A 17039-nucleotide genomic window follows, 5' to 3' on the forward strand; every position below is an offset into this window, starting at 1 on the left:
AGGTCATGGAGTTTTTCCCTTCTTATACCTAAATTTATTAAACCACTTGGTAGTATTTTTGTCAGAGGGGGGATCTTGTTTTAAAACAAGAAAAGGTTAAAAGAAATTAAAAGTCAAGCCACAGACCAGTAGAAAATATTAGTAATAAATATATCTGATAAAAAGTCTTTTGTTGAGAGCATATAAAGAACTCTGAAAACTCAGGAAGAAGCAAACATACAATAAACAACAAAATGGGCAAAATATTTGAACAGACACTTCACCAAAGAAAATATATAGATGGGAAATAAATACATGAAAAGATGCTCAACGCCATAGACATTAGGGAAGCATAAATCAAAACAACAATGCAGTACTTTTACACACGTATTAGAATGGCTAACACTGAAACAAAAGCAAGAACTGATAAGTGCTAACAAGGAAGGTAGAGGAATTGGAAGTCTCATGCACTGTTGATGGAAATGCAAAATGGTTCAGCCTTTTTGGAAAGCAATATGGCCGTTTCTCATGAAATTAAACATAGCCTTACCACACAACCTAGCAATCCCACTCCTAGGTATTTACCCAAATGAAATAAAAAACTAAAACCTCTAAGAAACTTTCTGCAAATGCTTATAGCTGCTTAACTCATAATTTCCCAAAAAACCCTGAAAATAACCCAAATGATCTTTAAGTGGTGAATGGCTAAACAAACAAACTGTGTTGCATCCACACAATGGAATACTGCCCAGTAATAAAAAGGAAGGGACTACTAATATATGCAACCACATGGATGAATCTCAAATGTGTTAGCTAAAGAAGTCAGAACTAAAGTCTACCTTTTGTGACATTCAGGACAAAGCAAAACAGAAGGGACAGAAAACACACCAGTGGTGGCCAGGAGCAAGGGGTGGGGGAGGGACTGACCTTCAAGGAGCAGGAGGAAATTTTTTGGTGGTTGTTCTGTATCTTGTGGTGGTGGCTACATGACTGTACACCTTTCTCATAATTCATAGGGCTGTATGTCAAAAAGGGTGCATTTTACTGCATGTAAATTATAGAACTATAATAGAAAAAAAGAGGTTAAAAAAAAAGAAATGAACCTGGGGAGGGGAATTATGGATTTTTTTATATTATCCTTATAGTTGGTAGTTGGCTGTAGTTTGGTCGTTCATTTTTCCTTCATTCCTTCAACAAATATAGGCTGAGCGCCTACTATATGCTGGGCAATGTGGGTTCAATGGTGAGCAAAGCAGACCCAGGCTTGCCCTTGTTGAGCTCCTCGAAATGAAATAAAACAAAGTGCAAAATATTTTACTGCTTGTCCTTGAGAAACATAGAGGTCATACCTCCAAAAGTCAGGAGCAGCATGGGGAGGGAGCTTAGAAGTGTTAAATCACAAAAATTCAACAGAGTAAGAGTTAAAAATCTAATTGGCTTTATTGAACGATTCATGAATCGGGCAGCATTCCATCTGGCGAGTAGAAAGGAGCTCCAAGGAGCAGTACCAAATGGAAGGCTTTTATAGGCAGAAGGGGGAAAGAGTGGATTGCTTCAGGCTTAGGTAACCTACCTATGGGGGACGAAGCAGGCTGTGTGGCAGATTACTTCATTGGTGTTCACTAGAAACTTCCAGACTGATCGGTTAAGACCATATTCTTGGGGGAGGTTGTAACTGCAATTAGGTTAGGTATTAAGTCTTGGTTTGCTGATGTGGGGCTTAGCACAAGTGACTTTATTTTGGGCCTGTTGTCTCTTTTTTAACAGAAGAAACAGTTTTACCAAATGAACTTAGGACGAATTATATGTGACAAATGGTGCAGTAAAGTCTCATTGGAGGACTGGTCATTTGAGGACTGGTCATTGTTTATCTCGAGAAAATGTATAAAGTGGATTATATCTGCTTGGCTGTATAAAAGGGCAAGATTTCTTTGTTTTTACAATCTCCCTAGCAGATTGCCCATAATTCACATCACATCCTGGTTTAATGCTTATTCAATAATAAAATTGTTTTCTTTTTCTTCTACTTTTATGGAGAGATTTTCTAGGGTGGCAGGAGATTTTGTTTTTAATTATGTTTCTCCAACAGTACCTCTATTCAATTTTTCATTAATCCCTAAGGTAATTAACTCTAAGAAAGATGTTAGGGTGGCAGATTTTCTCATCTGGTGAATATCTAAAATTCAGAAAACCCTCTGTTCAGTAAATTAGATGAAGCGGTGAAGTAAAAAAGAAAATTCTTAACAAAGCATTGTTAAGGAGGGGAAAATTTCCTCCTCACCCTCTTAGTTCTTTTGGTTGGTCGAATAATTAAAATGATGTAAGACAGATCAATAGGAGAAAAACAAATTTAATTTCATATGTATGGGGTATCCACATAAGCATGGGAGATTCCAAAGACAGTCAGGCAAAATGAGATATATATGTCATCTTGGACTAAGAAGAAGGGAGTAGGGATCTAGGACTCCAAAGGGAAGAAAAGCAATTCACAGGAAGATGAAAAAAGTAAATGTTTGGTAAACAAATGTTTGCTTGGCCATACAGAAACAATGGGGCAGAGAGAGGAATTTTAACAAACAGATGTTGCTAAGTTCCTACCCGTCTATCACACCTAGTTCATATTATACTGTAGTTATCTATGGTGATAGCTCTCTTCCTAGAACAGGTCCTTTATCTGAATTCTGTTAGATCGTTAGAGGGAAGGTCAAAGGTTCTGCTTTGACCCTTAATCTTTTGGGTATTGATTGTTTTCAGCTCGAAATAGTCTGCCTGCCAAAGTGGCACATCTTGGGGCAGCCTGCCCTGAACTCCATCAGCATATATTAAAAATTAGGGTGTCCACTGCACACAGATATAAGAAATCTGGGGCTGCGCTAATCTGTTTCTTCCCTTCTCCCATGTCAAAACCACTTCCTTTCCCAGGCTGGATAGTTACAATAAATTTTAGAGAATGTCTTCCAAGCTATCTAAAGCCTTCTTTTCTGTGTATAGGAAATCTGAGATAGCCAACGGTCTGCCATTTTGTGTGTGAGGAAAGCGGTGTGTGTGCATGTGACAGAGACTATGAAGGAGTCTTGACACACTGTTATGACTAATCTTTCTCTTCCCCATTATCTTCAGGAAAAAATGAAAAATTCAATCCAATCTAAAAGTCCCTCTCCTCAATGGCCTCTGTACCTTTTGCACTACTAGAGGTTAGCAGCAGGGAACCAGTGTTTCTCAGCTTTGCAGAAGAAAGACGAGAAAGACAAGGGAGCTTTGCCAGCGAGCAGAGCTGTTGTTGACTCCTGAGCAGTGTGAATTAAGATATCCCAGACCCTAGCTAAAGCAGCTTGAGCAAACAGCCTGGGTGCTGCCCCATGGGTAGCTTGATTAGCTCCAGTGCTGAGCAAAGGCTTGAGTCCAGAGAGTCAATGCCATAGCGGGGAGGAAAGCCATCTACCCTTGTAATTAAGGAAACGCTGGGGATTGCTCCCTAACTTGCAAGCTTCAGTTTTACTCAGGCCACTAGAGGGAGACGCTGAGCTGTGGCAGTGTTTGCTACCAATCAGGAAAATGCCTTATGATTGCATATGGCAGCAAGAAAGAGCTGGATATTTATGATACGCACATTTATTATTTATTGTAACTGACTCTGGAGTAAATAATCTACGTCCACTCCACAAACGAAAGTATAGCAACACACATCTCCACGTGAAGAAGCCAAAATAACAAATCTTTGAATCGTACATTCTCTCTTTATCGTCCTAAGGGCTTACCCCAGTGCCTAATAGTTTTGAGAAAATATATGTATTGAATTGGAAATAAAAATCTGGATGTTTGTAAGCAGATGATGGTGAAATCAGAGGAAGATTGAGTTGGAATCTTTAAATTTACTTTCCTATCCTTTGGCATTACTGTAGAGAATTAATGACCAATGCAAAGACTGTTTTGCTATACCTCCAAGGTTATAATACAGTCAGAACAACCATTTGTTGAGAGCTTTCTGTAATCCATGCACTGTGTTAAATGCATTAGTTACAATTTCTCATTTGCTCATGCAAGAATTCTGTGGAATAAACACCGTTTCCTCTTTTTTATAGATGAGGACACCCAGGCTCGTAGAAGTCAAGTGACTTGCTCAAGGACACCCCAATAGTAAGTGAGAGAGCAGATAAGTTCAAACCGAGTGTGGACCGTATCTATTTATTCATTGTTATTTAATAAATACTTGTGAAAAGACAAGCTTGGCTTTGAACTCTGGACTATATCACTCCAATATGTCTGGAAAGGCTGAAACATATTTGCAAGTTTGGAGTGTGTTATGGCTTCCCAGTTCTTGTGTGGCTTTCAAACTCCCAGCTGGCCTCAGCTGCCAAGGCAGGTTATAGGCCTTTTGGATGAGTGATTTTTTGAGCCCCTTGGTCTTAAAGAACTGGATGGGATAAATCTAGCTCTAGCCTACTCCTTTTTAGACTTTTGTGATTAGAGAAGGGAGCTGGGAGAGCTATTTATGCATAAAGAAAATCCTTTTGGAGCATTTTATGGTAGGAAAAGAACTGGTTTATTTAAGAGTTCTTGTAGAGTCAGAAATCTAATAGCTTAGCTGAGACTTCCCTCCAAAAAGTCTTATAGAAAAGATGAAGACTGTGTGGTGGGATAATATTGAGAGATCTTTCTGAGTATTATTTATTACTATTATTTTTTTTTACTGAGGTCACATTGGTTTATAACATTGTGTAAATTTCAGGTGTACATCATTATATTTTGGCTTCTGTATAGACTGCATTGTGCTCACCACCAAAAGTCTAGTTTCCATCCATCACCATACATATGTGCCCCTTTACCTCTTTTGCTCTCCCCTCCCCACCCCCAATCTGGTAACCACCAAGTCTATTGTCCATATCTACGTGTTTGTTTGTTTATCTTCCACATATGAGTGAGATCATATGGCATTTGTCTTTCTCTGTCTGATTTATTTCACTTAGCTTAATACCCTCAAGGTCCATCCAAATTTTCCCAAATGGCACAATTTCATCTATTTTTATGGCTGAGTAGTACTCTGTTGTATATACAGACCACATCTTCTTTATCCATTCATCCATTGATGGGCACTCGGGTTGCTTCTAAGTCCTGGCTATTGTGAAGAATGCCGCAATGAACATCGGGGTGCATATATCTTTTCAAATTAGTGTTTTCACGTTCTTTGGATAAATACCTAGAAGTGGAATAGCTGGATCATATGGTGTTTCTGCTTTTAGTTTTTTGAGAAATCTCCATACTGTTTTCCATGGTGGCTGCACCAGTTACACTGTGTATCGTTTTTTAACTACTGACTCCATGGTACAGAGTATGAGCTGATTAGGAGTCCTGGCTAATGTCGGAGAATGAGGCATTTGAAAACTATGACTACTGATTTCTGATATTACTCATTAAGGAGTATTTGGTTTTAAAGAGGAGATAGCAACAGAGTTCCTGTACCTCTCTAAGTGAACTTTGGGGCTGGGATTTTGCTTTCTGGTGGAGGGATGTTAGCATATAGCTCCACTGACTTGTCAGGAACAATAATAATACTGCAGAGGGTTATTTTAACTGTAAGGGGACTGCTTGTAAACAAAATGGGAATTTGCTCAGCTCACGGAGAGGGCTCTTACAGATGTAACAGGCGGGTGGATGGGACAGCACTTCCCTGTCATTGTTTTGGACATGAATGACCCTTGGGAAGAATGTTCCTTCATTTGCAGCTTCCTCTTTCTCATTAGTAAGACTAACATAGAATCTAGACGATTAAGTTAAGTATTTTGAAGGAAAAAAATACAAAAATACAAAAAAAACAAGTTTAAGTACTGTAAAAATTAAAAGCTAAGTTAAAAAATATTCCAAGAGTCAAAGGACCAAGGAAGGCCTTTTATTTAAAAAATTTATAAGCAGACAATGTTCTGGGCTTTGTAAGCAAATAAGTGGGTTTCCTCTGAAGAGTCAAATGGAAGGGAGCTCTAAGCACCCTCCTCGGGCCAAAGTCTGTGCATTACGTAAGAGTCCAGGCACAGAATCACCCATACCCTGCTGATGAGGGTGGATACACACCATGCATGGTGCTGGGATTATCTCATATCTCAGCCTTGGTCAGGGTTCTTTCCACATATGGAAATGTTTACACTCAGGACATGAACCTAGTTAGACACTGACAATGACTAATTGTGGAGAGTATCCTTCTCTTCTCCAATGGCTTAGATTTCCAAACTGAAATCCAGAGAATTTAAAAAGCCTTGCAAATTATAGTGAAGGTGCTTGGAGGATTTGAGTCCTGGTGTCATGACGTCTAGCTGTGACTTTGAGTAATTTATCTGAATTCCCTAAGCTCCATTACTTCCTCTGTAAATGGGGTAATGATATACCCACCTCCTAAAGTTCATGTAATGATTGCTGGAGGGAATGAGGGCAAAACCCTCAGAAGAGTGTCTGGTCCATACATAGCTCGCTGTAAGTGACAGCTACTGTTGTCCCCTTCCTGTTGTCTCCTTCCAGAGTGAGGGCTGCGGTCTGCATTGCCCTAACACTCCTGGCCTGTCACCACCTCCTCACTCATTCTGCTGAGGTGGAGTGGCTTATCAAATTGATGAATTTGGAAGCAGAATCTGGACATTCTTTGTCCAGCCTCTTCTTCCAGATTTCTTTTGGGAGTGAACTTGCCCTTAGAAATCTTGCATTTTGTACTGTTCTCAGCTATGCAGTAACTCAAAGATAAATGCGTATAGTGTCAATTTGTCCAATTCTGGGGGCCAGAAGGCAACAATATTCTCTATGTCAGCTCAGTCACTAATAAAGGTGTGTATGTGGTGATGGGTGTGTGTGTTTTAGTCTCTACCTGCCTTGATCCTTCGCCTTAATTTTCAGTTGGTTCAGCACTCACTATAGGAAGGGTACTCATTAATGGGATCCCTCCAACACTAAAACAGCTGTCATGTAATTATCACTGGAAAAAAAACTGGTTGTGGTTAGTTTTGGAGTGAAATGATAGTGGTTTGATTTGACTTTCCCAACAGAAACAAACCAAATTGTCTTTTCCACAAGGACGTTTTGTGAATGGAGTCTCTACACTTGGCTTCTGAAAATGTGCCTACCACCCGTTGTAGCAAAAACGAAGTTTGGAATAGCATTCAGATTTTCTGACACTCGGGTGGAAGCATGATCCTGAAGACATATATTTAAATTTTTATTAATTCTTCAGATACTTATTTAGGACTTACCATACTGGAGGGATATATGGCATAATAGCTAATCACAGGCTTGTTTTCAAGTCTCTGCTCTGCCTCTTACTAGATGTGAGATTTTTGGCAAATTACACTCTTTCTTTCAGTTTACTCATTTGTGAATTGGGAATAATAGTATCTACCTTATTTGGTTGTTGTGAAGATTAAATAAGTTCATAACTGTACAGCATTTGTTATACACCAGCATACAGAAAGCATGCAATAAATCTTAACTAAGACTATTTTTAAAAATTATGTGCTAGGCCTTGTGCTCATTATTGTAAATATAATGGTGAACAAAATGGACACTGGAAGTTTCGTTTAGGACTGAGTTGTATGGTTCAGTCTAAATCAATTTCCATTCTTTTTTTTTTGTGAGGAGATCAGCCCTGTACTAACATCTGCCAATCCTCCTCTTTTTTTGCTGAGGAAGACTGGCCCTGGGCTAACATCCATGCCCATCTTCCTCTACTTTATATGGGACGCCGCCACAGCATGGCGTGCCAAGCAGTGTGTCGTGCGCGCCCGGATCCAAACCGGCAAACCCCGGGCTGCCACAGCGGAGCATGCGCACTTAACCGCTTGTGCCACCAGGCCGGCCCTCAATTTCCATTCTTTACTGTTTTAACTCACTGAGCATTCCTAAGATGAATGAAGTATAATGAATGACAAAAGTCAACACTTGGTTCAAGAGCAACATTTAAACTACAGTTTAATAGTATTTTATTTTTCATAAAAGGAATCAAACCATTTTTGCTCCAAGAGCAATATGCAAACTATCTAGGTGGTATAAGCTTATTTTCTGGCTCTAAAACTAAAACTTACTCTAAGATTTTCTGAGACGTTTTAGATATTTAAAATAAGAGGTATTTTAAATCAAGGAAATGTTACAAAAAATATATTTTAAATGAAATGGTTGCAAGGTCCAAACTTCTTTCCATGTGGCACCAAGAACATCCACGTAGGATCCCGCTTGAAGTTGTTCTCTCTTGATGTAGGAAATGTGTTTCAAAAACAGGAGGCATCTCATGAGTGCAGCGCCAATACATGCATGGATCTTCAAAATAGTCTTGTCAACCATTCCTAACAGAAGTGGGAAGGCAAAAAAACAAATGCAAAACAGCTTTAGAATCTTTCAACATTGACCTACAATGCAGATGACGGTGTACTAGAGGGTCAGTTTCATTCCCACAAGAAACATCTCCTGGTCATTATTGCTGAGGCCCAGGAAGGAAGTGGAGCTAGTGAGTGTGAATCACTCGTCATTCATAAAGCAGTGAAAGAGGTGATTTAAACTGGGAGGCAGAGCCCAGGAAGCCACCGGGGCCGGCTGAACAGGACAGGGGAAGTGTATGGATTATCAGCAGGAGGATTTTCCATCATGGAAACACTGACTGAAGCCACCATCACTCACTGAGCTTCAGGTCTGACTCGACCATCCCTTTCGTGGCACTGCGAGTGCTAAGCGTAAGGGGTGGTAGAAAGGAACAGACGACATTCAAATAATTTATATTGGAATGAGGCTTAATAGTTTTAAAATCATGTTTTCATTATAAGAATAATAAAACCACATAAAATAAGAGAGGGGAAGAAAACCATCCCTGCTCTAACCTTTTTAACCCTCATTGAATCATTTGGATTTATCTTTTCCAGTCTTTTTTCTTGTTAAAAAAAATTGTATGTACAGTTTTGCTTTCCTCTTTTATATTGTACTTTGGACTACACAACCAGTCCTTTTAATGGTTGCATGATATTTCCTTATATGGATGTTCTGTGGTGAAATTATATACTTTCTTATTGTTGAACACTTGGAATCTTATAAATTTTTTGCCATTAAAAATAGTAGTGCACTGGACATTTTATGCATGTATCTACTTTATTTATTTTTTTAATAATTTTATTTATTTATTTTCCCCCCAAAGCCCCAGTGGATAGTCGTATGTCATAGTTGCACATCCCTCTAGTTGCTGTATGTGGGACGTGGCCTCAGCATGGCGGGAGAAGCGGTGCGACGGTGAGCGCCTGGGATCCGAACCCGGGCCACCAGCAGCGGAGCGTGCGCACTTAACTGCTAAGCCACGGGGCCAGCCCCATATATCTACTTTAATACTTTGTCTTACTCTCTTTGGATTGATTTCCACTGAGTCAAAGTGTGTGAACATTTTTATGACTTTGTTAAAAATTACTTTTACTCATCTACTAGTAAAATATGAGAAAATAAGTATCACTTTATTTTCATCTATTTCAAAGGAAATAGATGTTCCATTGAACAAGAATTATTAATTTAAAAAAGGAAATGTTAATACTTCATTGTTTAATTTTGCTTTTCTTAGGTAACAATTTTCTCCATATTCTGGGTATTGACTTTCCCCTGAATTGGCTGTTTATATAAGTTTGCCTATTGGAATCGTAGTTTTCCTTATCATTTTGTGTACATTTTTGCAAGGTAAAGATATTGATCATATTGCAAATAATTTTTCCTAGTGTATTGTTAGCCTTTAAATCTACTTTAAAATATGGTCTTTGTCATAAGAAGTGGTATGCAAGAAGTAATATTTTTAAAATGGAGATAAAATGATTTATCGGAAGGTCATTTTTTAATTCAGTGATATGCTTTATGTAAGACAGAGTCATATAAAGTGCTCATATACACGAATATTTCCCCGTTAGATGTCACATTTTGAACAGCCAAAAGCCAGACTTGTCCATTCTTTGCTCCCCAAAAACCTCGCCCTCTTGGCCCTCTCTTCTGAACATCCTCTTCCTTTCTCCACATGTTTATGCTCAATTGCCAGCTGTTTTCTTTTTTGAATTCCTTTGGCTTTAGGTGGCACTTTCCAGAGTGTATCCTGTATTGTTAGTTAATTGCCTTCTGGTGGGTTTTGTCTCCTTGACTAGAGCATAAACCCTTGAGAAATGAATTCATAACTTATGATCAATTTATACGTATCTTCCACAGTACATGCCAGCCTGAAAAACGACCTGCTGAGAGCAGCCAATGTTGCATGTGAGATTAAGTCACAGAACAGAAAGAGGAAACCACGAGACTACAAAGTTTTCAGAAATCTAGATAAAGGAATCTTAGTTTAGAGTTAATTTGCCAAGTTAGAATTTAGAAATAGTGTCATTAGAAGAATCAACTGGCTAGTGGAAAGTGGTGTTATTTACACTATCACACGAAGGGCAAATGAACTTCTGGGTTCAGTCTGTAACTCCAGGGACAGGCATGTTCCTGGTCATGTTGAGGAAACTGAGGCAGCTTACCAGACTCTCATTTAGGTTTGTTCTAGGTGACCTCATAGATGTTCATTTCCTCTTCGACGTTTTTAGTGATTCTGTAGGCTGTTGAATCTAGAAATTGAGATAGGATATAGGAGTCAAATTCTGAGACTGTTAATAAGGGTCAGATTTATAAAGCTGGCCTGGTGTCAAATCTGTTCTGTAGAGCAGGGGACCAAGAACTGGGACTTCTGGCAGTGGCAGCACAAAAACAATTTGTAAAGAGCTATTTGATGTTGGGACAGGCCTTTTCATTATGTAAATGTAAAATCACAGTTCTGGGGGGTGGTGGTGGGGGAAGGGTTTGGGGAGAGTGGGAAGGGATCTGGCTCTGACACCTAGCCAGGATCTAACATCAGGGAGAAAAGCATCTACTAAATAACACAATTTGACCATCTTGTCTATATGACTCATTAGCTAATGTTTCTACCATTTAACAGACTGTCTCCCACTTTCACACTACTTCCTCTATATTAACAACCATCATGCAAACCATTTTTTCAAATTATGAAAAAGTGGCACTTTGGGGAACATGTACAGCAAGAACATTAGCTTCCCTGGCTTTTCCCTCTATTCCCCCAAATATGCTATGAAGCTGAATCATACAAGCTTAGCAGCCTGCCAGGGCTAAGGAGAAAGATGGCTGATCAGTGGGCTCTAGAATCATCTAATATTTCATGTTAAGTGTCCTCCTCATCCCTTTTTTTTTTTTTTTAAATTGTAATTTCCCTTTGTTATTTCCAGGTCTTCAGCAGCAGCTGTGTTTGGGAGACTTAGAGGAGGTGACTGTATCCATATTTTTTAGAAAATTAATATGGGGAGAGCAAAAGAAGTTTGGAGAAGTAGCTTACAATGTTAAGAAGAGGTCAGCAGAAAATAATAGAAATTATGTACAGAGATTGCTTGTTGTGTGCCAAATACTATGTGGTGTACTTTCCATTTCTTTAATCCCCATAGCAGCGCTATGAGAAAGGTATTGTTATTATCCCTGTTTTATAGATAGGGAAAGTGATGCTTAGGTAAGTTGAGAAATTTGTCCAAGGTTGCGTGGCTAATAAGTGATGGAACCAGGAGGCAAACCAGGGAGTCTCATGCCGGACCCCATACTCTTAGCCCCTATGCTGTTGGGTCGGGAGTTCCAGGCAACAAGCAATAACTAGGGAAGGTCTGAGGAAAACCTTCCCCAGAACGATTCCGAAATACTTAGGGAGGGAGTGAACTTCCTGCTTTTATGCAGGATGGGAACTTGGATGTTAAAGAAGAGTGTTGGCCTCTTGAAGGCCAGGGAAGTTGGACACATTTGAGTTAAAGATGGACGTGAGAGAAACACCTTCAACTTCCTCAGGGAAACTATAATCACCTCTCATTCAAAATACACTTGTGAGGAGAGATTTGGGGGAGAAGGAGCATGTGTTCTCAGAGTTTCATGCCTAGTGCTAATAGAGCAAACGGGCTTAACTGACGTAAAACATATTTTTAACAACAAAATACATCATTTTCTGGCTTGTGTGTTTACAGCAGACATCTCTCAGATTCTGGGCATTATAATCAGCATCTCCTGGAGTAATACAACCAATTTGGCAAAGACTAGAATGAAAATTAAATTCTCTACCCCATCTGGAACACCCAAAGGTCCAGTCTACAGATAGGCTGGTGTAGATGCCGTGAAGCACTTTTGCTCTATTTCTCTTTGCCCCAGTTTCATTTCCAGGGCCCTATAGTGTTTCATAACTTGGGATCTTGTTGCAAAGTTGGCCCAGAACTTGAAGATCCCAGGATGCCCAAGTGATCTACCCAAGCTCATAGTGGACCATGAAATTAATCAATATTTGTGAGACTCTCTGAATAACCTAGGTTAGCTTGGGGTAGATTAGATTAGAGCATTTATTATTGAGCTCCTGCTTTGTGACAGGCATCATGAATACAGGGGCAGACTGCTTTCAGGTTGGAAGATCCCAGATGTATAGCTGAGGCAGCAAGGAAGCCTTCAGACCAGCTGAAGTTTCAGCACAACGTGGAGAAGTGGAAAGGGCTCATGGACCCTACAACCATAGCCACCCCAGTAAGTGCCTGGTTGCTAATGTGATTCAACAAGAATATTCTGACATCTCTTGAACTTTGTTTTTCTTTGTCATTTCTCTAATATTTACCTAAAAATATAAGTACAATTTCTGCAGTATCCCACACTAAAAGAAAGTGTTCATGTCAAAATCTACAAAATGACTAGCAGGTGAACTCCTTCAGAATAAGAGAAACACATTGATAGTTTCCATAAGTTCCAGACTCTCTTCTCCCCAATAAAGCTTTTAAAAAGACTGCTTTAAATTTACCTCCATACTTGTTTCATCTTGAAGGCCTTCTTCATACATCCTGTTTGCAGCTGGTTCAAAAAAGACTGTGTTAGTTCAAGCACTGAAACCAACACCTGTTTCAATTAGGCCTCCTATCAAATTAAACCAGGTTCAAATCACTCACACTCAGGACCTGTGGTCTGAAATTGGTGGTGATCTCAGTTGGTGAGGAGAAGGGTCACTTTTTAAAATAAGGATTAGAAGACTTTTAGTATAAAGATTATGTAACAAATGCACAGAAAATTTGGGAATTAGAAAGAAAAAATCATCTATTGTCCCACTATCCCCAAATACTTTTATATTAATACGTATCGAGAGTGCTGGGCCATTGGTAAACAATGGGGATACATAAGAAAGCAAACCAGTTATGATCCGTGCTTCCTTTTTCTTTTTTTTGTGAGGAAGATCAGCCCTGAGCTAACATCCATGCTAATCCTCCTCTTTTTGCTGAGGAAGACCCGCTCTGAGCTAACATTTATTGCCTATCCTCCTCCTTTTTTTTTTTTTCCCCAAAGCCCCAGTAGATAGTTGTGTGTCGTAGTTGCACATCCTTCTAGTTGCTGTATGAGGACGTGGCCTCAGCATGGCGGGAGAAGCAGTGCATCGGTGCGCACCGGGGATCCAAACCCGGGCTGCCAGTAGCGGAGCGCGCTCACTTAACCACTAACCCACGGGGCTGGCCCTGATCCGCGCTTTCTTGAAGTTTATATGCTAACGGAGCAGACAGACCAGCAAACACAGAAACAAAAAAATACAAAATGGAAAAATAGGCCCATGTGCATAATGGGCTATAAGAGCACAGAGGAGCGTGCAGTTTTGTGAATTGGGGATGCATCAGCGATGGCTTCTTGGAGCAGAAGCTGAGATTTAAAGGATAAGAAAGAGTTAGGTCCGTGGAATGGGGAGATGTGGGAGGGGGATGTTTACAGGGTTCCAGGCAGAAGGAACAGAAGGAATGTGCAAAGCTTCAGGAGTGAGAGACCACCAGGTCTCCGTATAAGGTGAACCATTACCAGTTTGGTGTGGCTAGGTTTTAGAGAGTGAGGAGGGGAGATGGCTCAGAAGGTGCAGATGGTGAAGCTTCCAATACTATGTCCTGCTTCTGCTGAACTGAAATGGCAGTGGGGACTCATGGGATGACAGTATTTGTGTGTCCACATGGATTCAAAGTTACATAATTGTAACATAATAAAGATAAAACTTTTATTGATGCTCAGAATTTTAAAATTAATTTCTATGTTTCTAAGTCTAGAACATTATTTCCCCTTCAGTGAAATGATAAATATTAAATTTTATTATTATTTATTCTATAATTTAATTCTTCACTATTCAATTTTTCAATCTATCTCAAACTTATTTTCTAAATTTTAATCAATTGCTTAATAGTAGTTATTAAATAATCGTTTATGTTATGATTCAATTTTTATCAGGTGAAATTTGTATCAAGAATAGGCTTTATATCAGGGTTATCTATTCAGTTCCAATGATTTATATCTCTGTTGTTCAGACAGTACAAAACCATTTTCATTACTACTGCTATATAAAATATTTTAATTTTAGAGAAGAGCTAGAAATTCCTTCATTAATCTTTTTGTCATATTATTTTGTTAATTATTCATGTTTATCTTATAGATGAAACATAGAATAATTTCTAACTGGAACAGATATTCTCAGTTTGAATTCATATGTTGGATATCAAACACAGCAGTTAAAAGCGTTCCTCAGTACTCTAGACAGATTGCATACAACAGTTTCCAAATACACATATGGCTATTTTATTGAAAAGTAAGTTCTCAATTGCTCAAAGAAATCTAACTTACATACTGATGGTACTGGAAGAGATGGTTTCCGTAAAAGTGCATACTTTGTAGCGTTCCATCTGAATTTTTTCACATGGTTTGGAGTTTGAACAATCATTACTTTTGTGAAATCTTCAGCGCCTTGTACCTGAAAGTTGACAAAATACAAGTTAATTTCTGAGTAAACATCATACAATTAAATGTTTCTTTGGTAAGCTACTATCTCAGGCCCCCTCTAAATATTTGGGCCTGAAAATTGAAAATATGAATACATATTAGGTAGATATCTTAAAATGCCAGGATAGTTGGTTTTGTGAAAGTCAATATTCCATATACTTGCACTGATTTTTAAATATTTTATGCATTTCTCTTACAAATGAGAAAAATGATCACGAATTAATCATCAACAACTCTTTAAAATATCACACGGAGAGTTTTTCTATGCGGCAGAAAGAAAGTGTTAAAAACAATGGATTTCAAGAAATCCTTCAACCTTGTGGTTGTTTTCAATATGCTTTGAATCACATCGGTAACCAAATTCACAGTGAGCAGGGCTTTATGCCCAGGAGAGCGGACAGAGCTAGGCAGGTTTTCGGCTGCTACGAGAACCTCTTGCTTGGCCATCTAAATTCCCAACCAGCAACCACATCAATATTCTGTTATTATGTATGCAAGAACAGAAGTAGGGAGCATCATAGTTAAGAACAATATTTCACTTCCTATCATTGGGCATCACGTTGGCGCTGGTGTTGTCCACTTAGAAAATTTTCTGGTGACCGTTTCTCACCTCAGGATTCCTCTTATCCCTACCTCATGTTTTTCTTGTCCCCCAAATCTACCCTGTAAGTACTTCTATCATAGAGGTAAATGTTTTATTAATATATTTATATATGTTTCTCTTCACTTGGTTGAGAGTTCTTTTGAGGGCAAGTTCCAGTCTCATTTGTCTTGATCACTTTAGCATCTAGCACTGTTTCTGTCATATATGAGCTGCTTAAAAAAAAAATATGCCTAATTTAATTGACTCTAGGTCCCTCTTTTAGTTCACTTTCTGTAGCTGTATTTTATATGTACACTGACTCTTCCTGACACGTGTCTCTCTTACTGTACTCCGACTTATACAAACACAGACACATGTACATACAGTCTTCCTTCTTTCCTTCTTCACATAGCACAGCTTCTCATTTTGATTGGAAGAGGAACTCAACAGCTTAAATAGGAGAAGTCCTTCACTGTCACATTCACTTTCAAAGTAGCTGGGGAGCTACTACTAGTATCAGATCAGCATGGGTCTGGCAGAACCTTTCTAGAGTATTGCAGTACTGCCCAGAAATAGTGGTCCTTCTGCAATGTGTAAATGAACTTAACCTCTTTTGCTATTTACAACTGCACCAAAATTGAACTGTGGGCAAAATGTACAGTTTGGCCTGCCTCATTGGCACTGAACAGAAAAAGCTTGGTGTTTGGGCTACCCAGTGCCAAAGCAATAAACGAACTGGATATGCGTGTGTTTTGTGTGTGTGTGTTTATGGAGTATAGGAAAAAGAGAGAGGATGGAAAGGTGGAAAAGGGACAAATTTTCTAATGTTAATACATTGTTGGACATATGTCATATTGACCTGAAGACATGAATCAACATTTCTTTACCTGATAGCATGTTGTAGGAATTAAGGAAGGTGCCTTATAAGCTTTTCGTAACTGACAATCTTCTAAAGCTCCATGTATAAGGATGACATAAATTACAGTTTCATCATACATATCAGTTTTGGTGCTCTTTGGTATATCTTTTACATAAATGTTACACAGCCTTAGTTGCATCTTGTAGTTCCAATCCTATAAGAAAAACATAATTTCATAGTCTACTGTTTGTAAAGTTTAATATAAATTCCTAAATAGTTAATTTCTAACAATACTTTAATACAATAGTTTAATTCAGAGAGAAGCATGAGTTTACATTAATACCTCTTACCTCATAAGATAAATGTTCCCTGATTTTTTTGGCAGTAATAGAAAGTCCAAGTTTTACCCACATTTTATCTTCAATCTGACAGTAATGTTTAAAAGCTTCATATAAGTGACTTTTGGGAATAAAACACGCCTGGAAAAAGGAGGATATAAATTTAAGGTGTCATTTTGTGTACCTTTGGTTTAAGGAAATGAGGTGTTCTCATATATAACATTAAAGCTAAGAATTTAAATTATGTAATACAAGAGTTATATTATTGCCTGGAAATCTAATAAAATGTTTATATTAGTAAATATTTGTGTTATCTTGCCATACACTAAATATTAAAAAGCTACGTGATCCAATGAATTATTATTCTTATGAATTCTGAAAAAATGGACAAGTGTCAAAAATCATTTAACCTTTTTAACGAAAGATGTAAGTAATTCTAAAA

At 38.5% G+C, this 17039-nt stretch overlaps 1 protein-coding gene and 1 long non-coding RNA gene across 2 annotated transcripts in view; both read right to left on the bottom strand.

Annotated features, from left to right (window-relative positions):
- Positions 1–8005: 8005 nt before the first annotated feature.
- LOC131414521 (uncharacterized) lies at positions 8006–12857 on the bottom strand. The gene is made up of 3 exons (XR_009222191.1): positions 12821–12857; positions 10476–10562; positions 8006–8294 (listed from the first exon to the last, which is right to left on the bottom strand). It is a non-coding gene; the product is annotated as an uncharacterized LOC131414521 (long non-coding RNA).
- Positions 12858–14611: 1754 nt separating this feature from the next.
- The window catches only part of SLC9C1 (solute carrier family 9 member C1), an 82873-nt gene continuing 80445 nt past the window's right edge, over positions 14612–17039 (bottom strand). The window contains exons 23-25 of the mRNA XM_058556518.1: positions 16610–16738; positions 16288–16473; positions 14612–14788 (exon numbers count right to left, since the gene is read on the bottom strand). Of these exons, the coding sequence (XP_058412501.1) occupies positions 14612–14788; positions 16288–16473; positions 16610–16738 (492 nt within the window). The remainder of the gene's footprint in view (positions 14789–16287; positions 16474–16609; positions 16739–17039) is intronic.

Source organism: Diceros bicornis, chromosome 15, assembly GCF_020826845.1.
Source record: "Diceros bicornis minor isolate mBicDic1 chromosome 15, mDicBic1.mat.cur, whole genome shotgun sequence".
Lineage (NCBI taxonomy): Eukaryota > Metazoa > Chordata > Mammalia > Perissodactyla > Rhinocerotidae > Diceros > Diceros bicornis.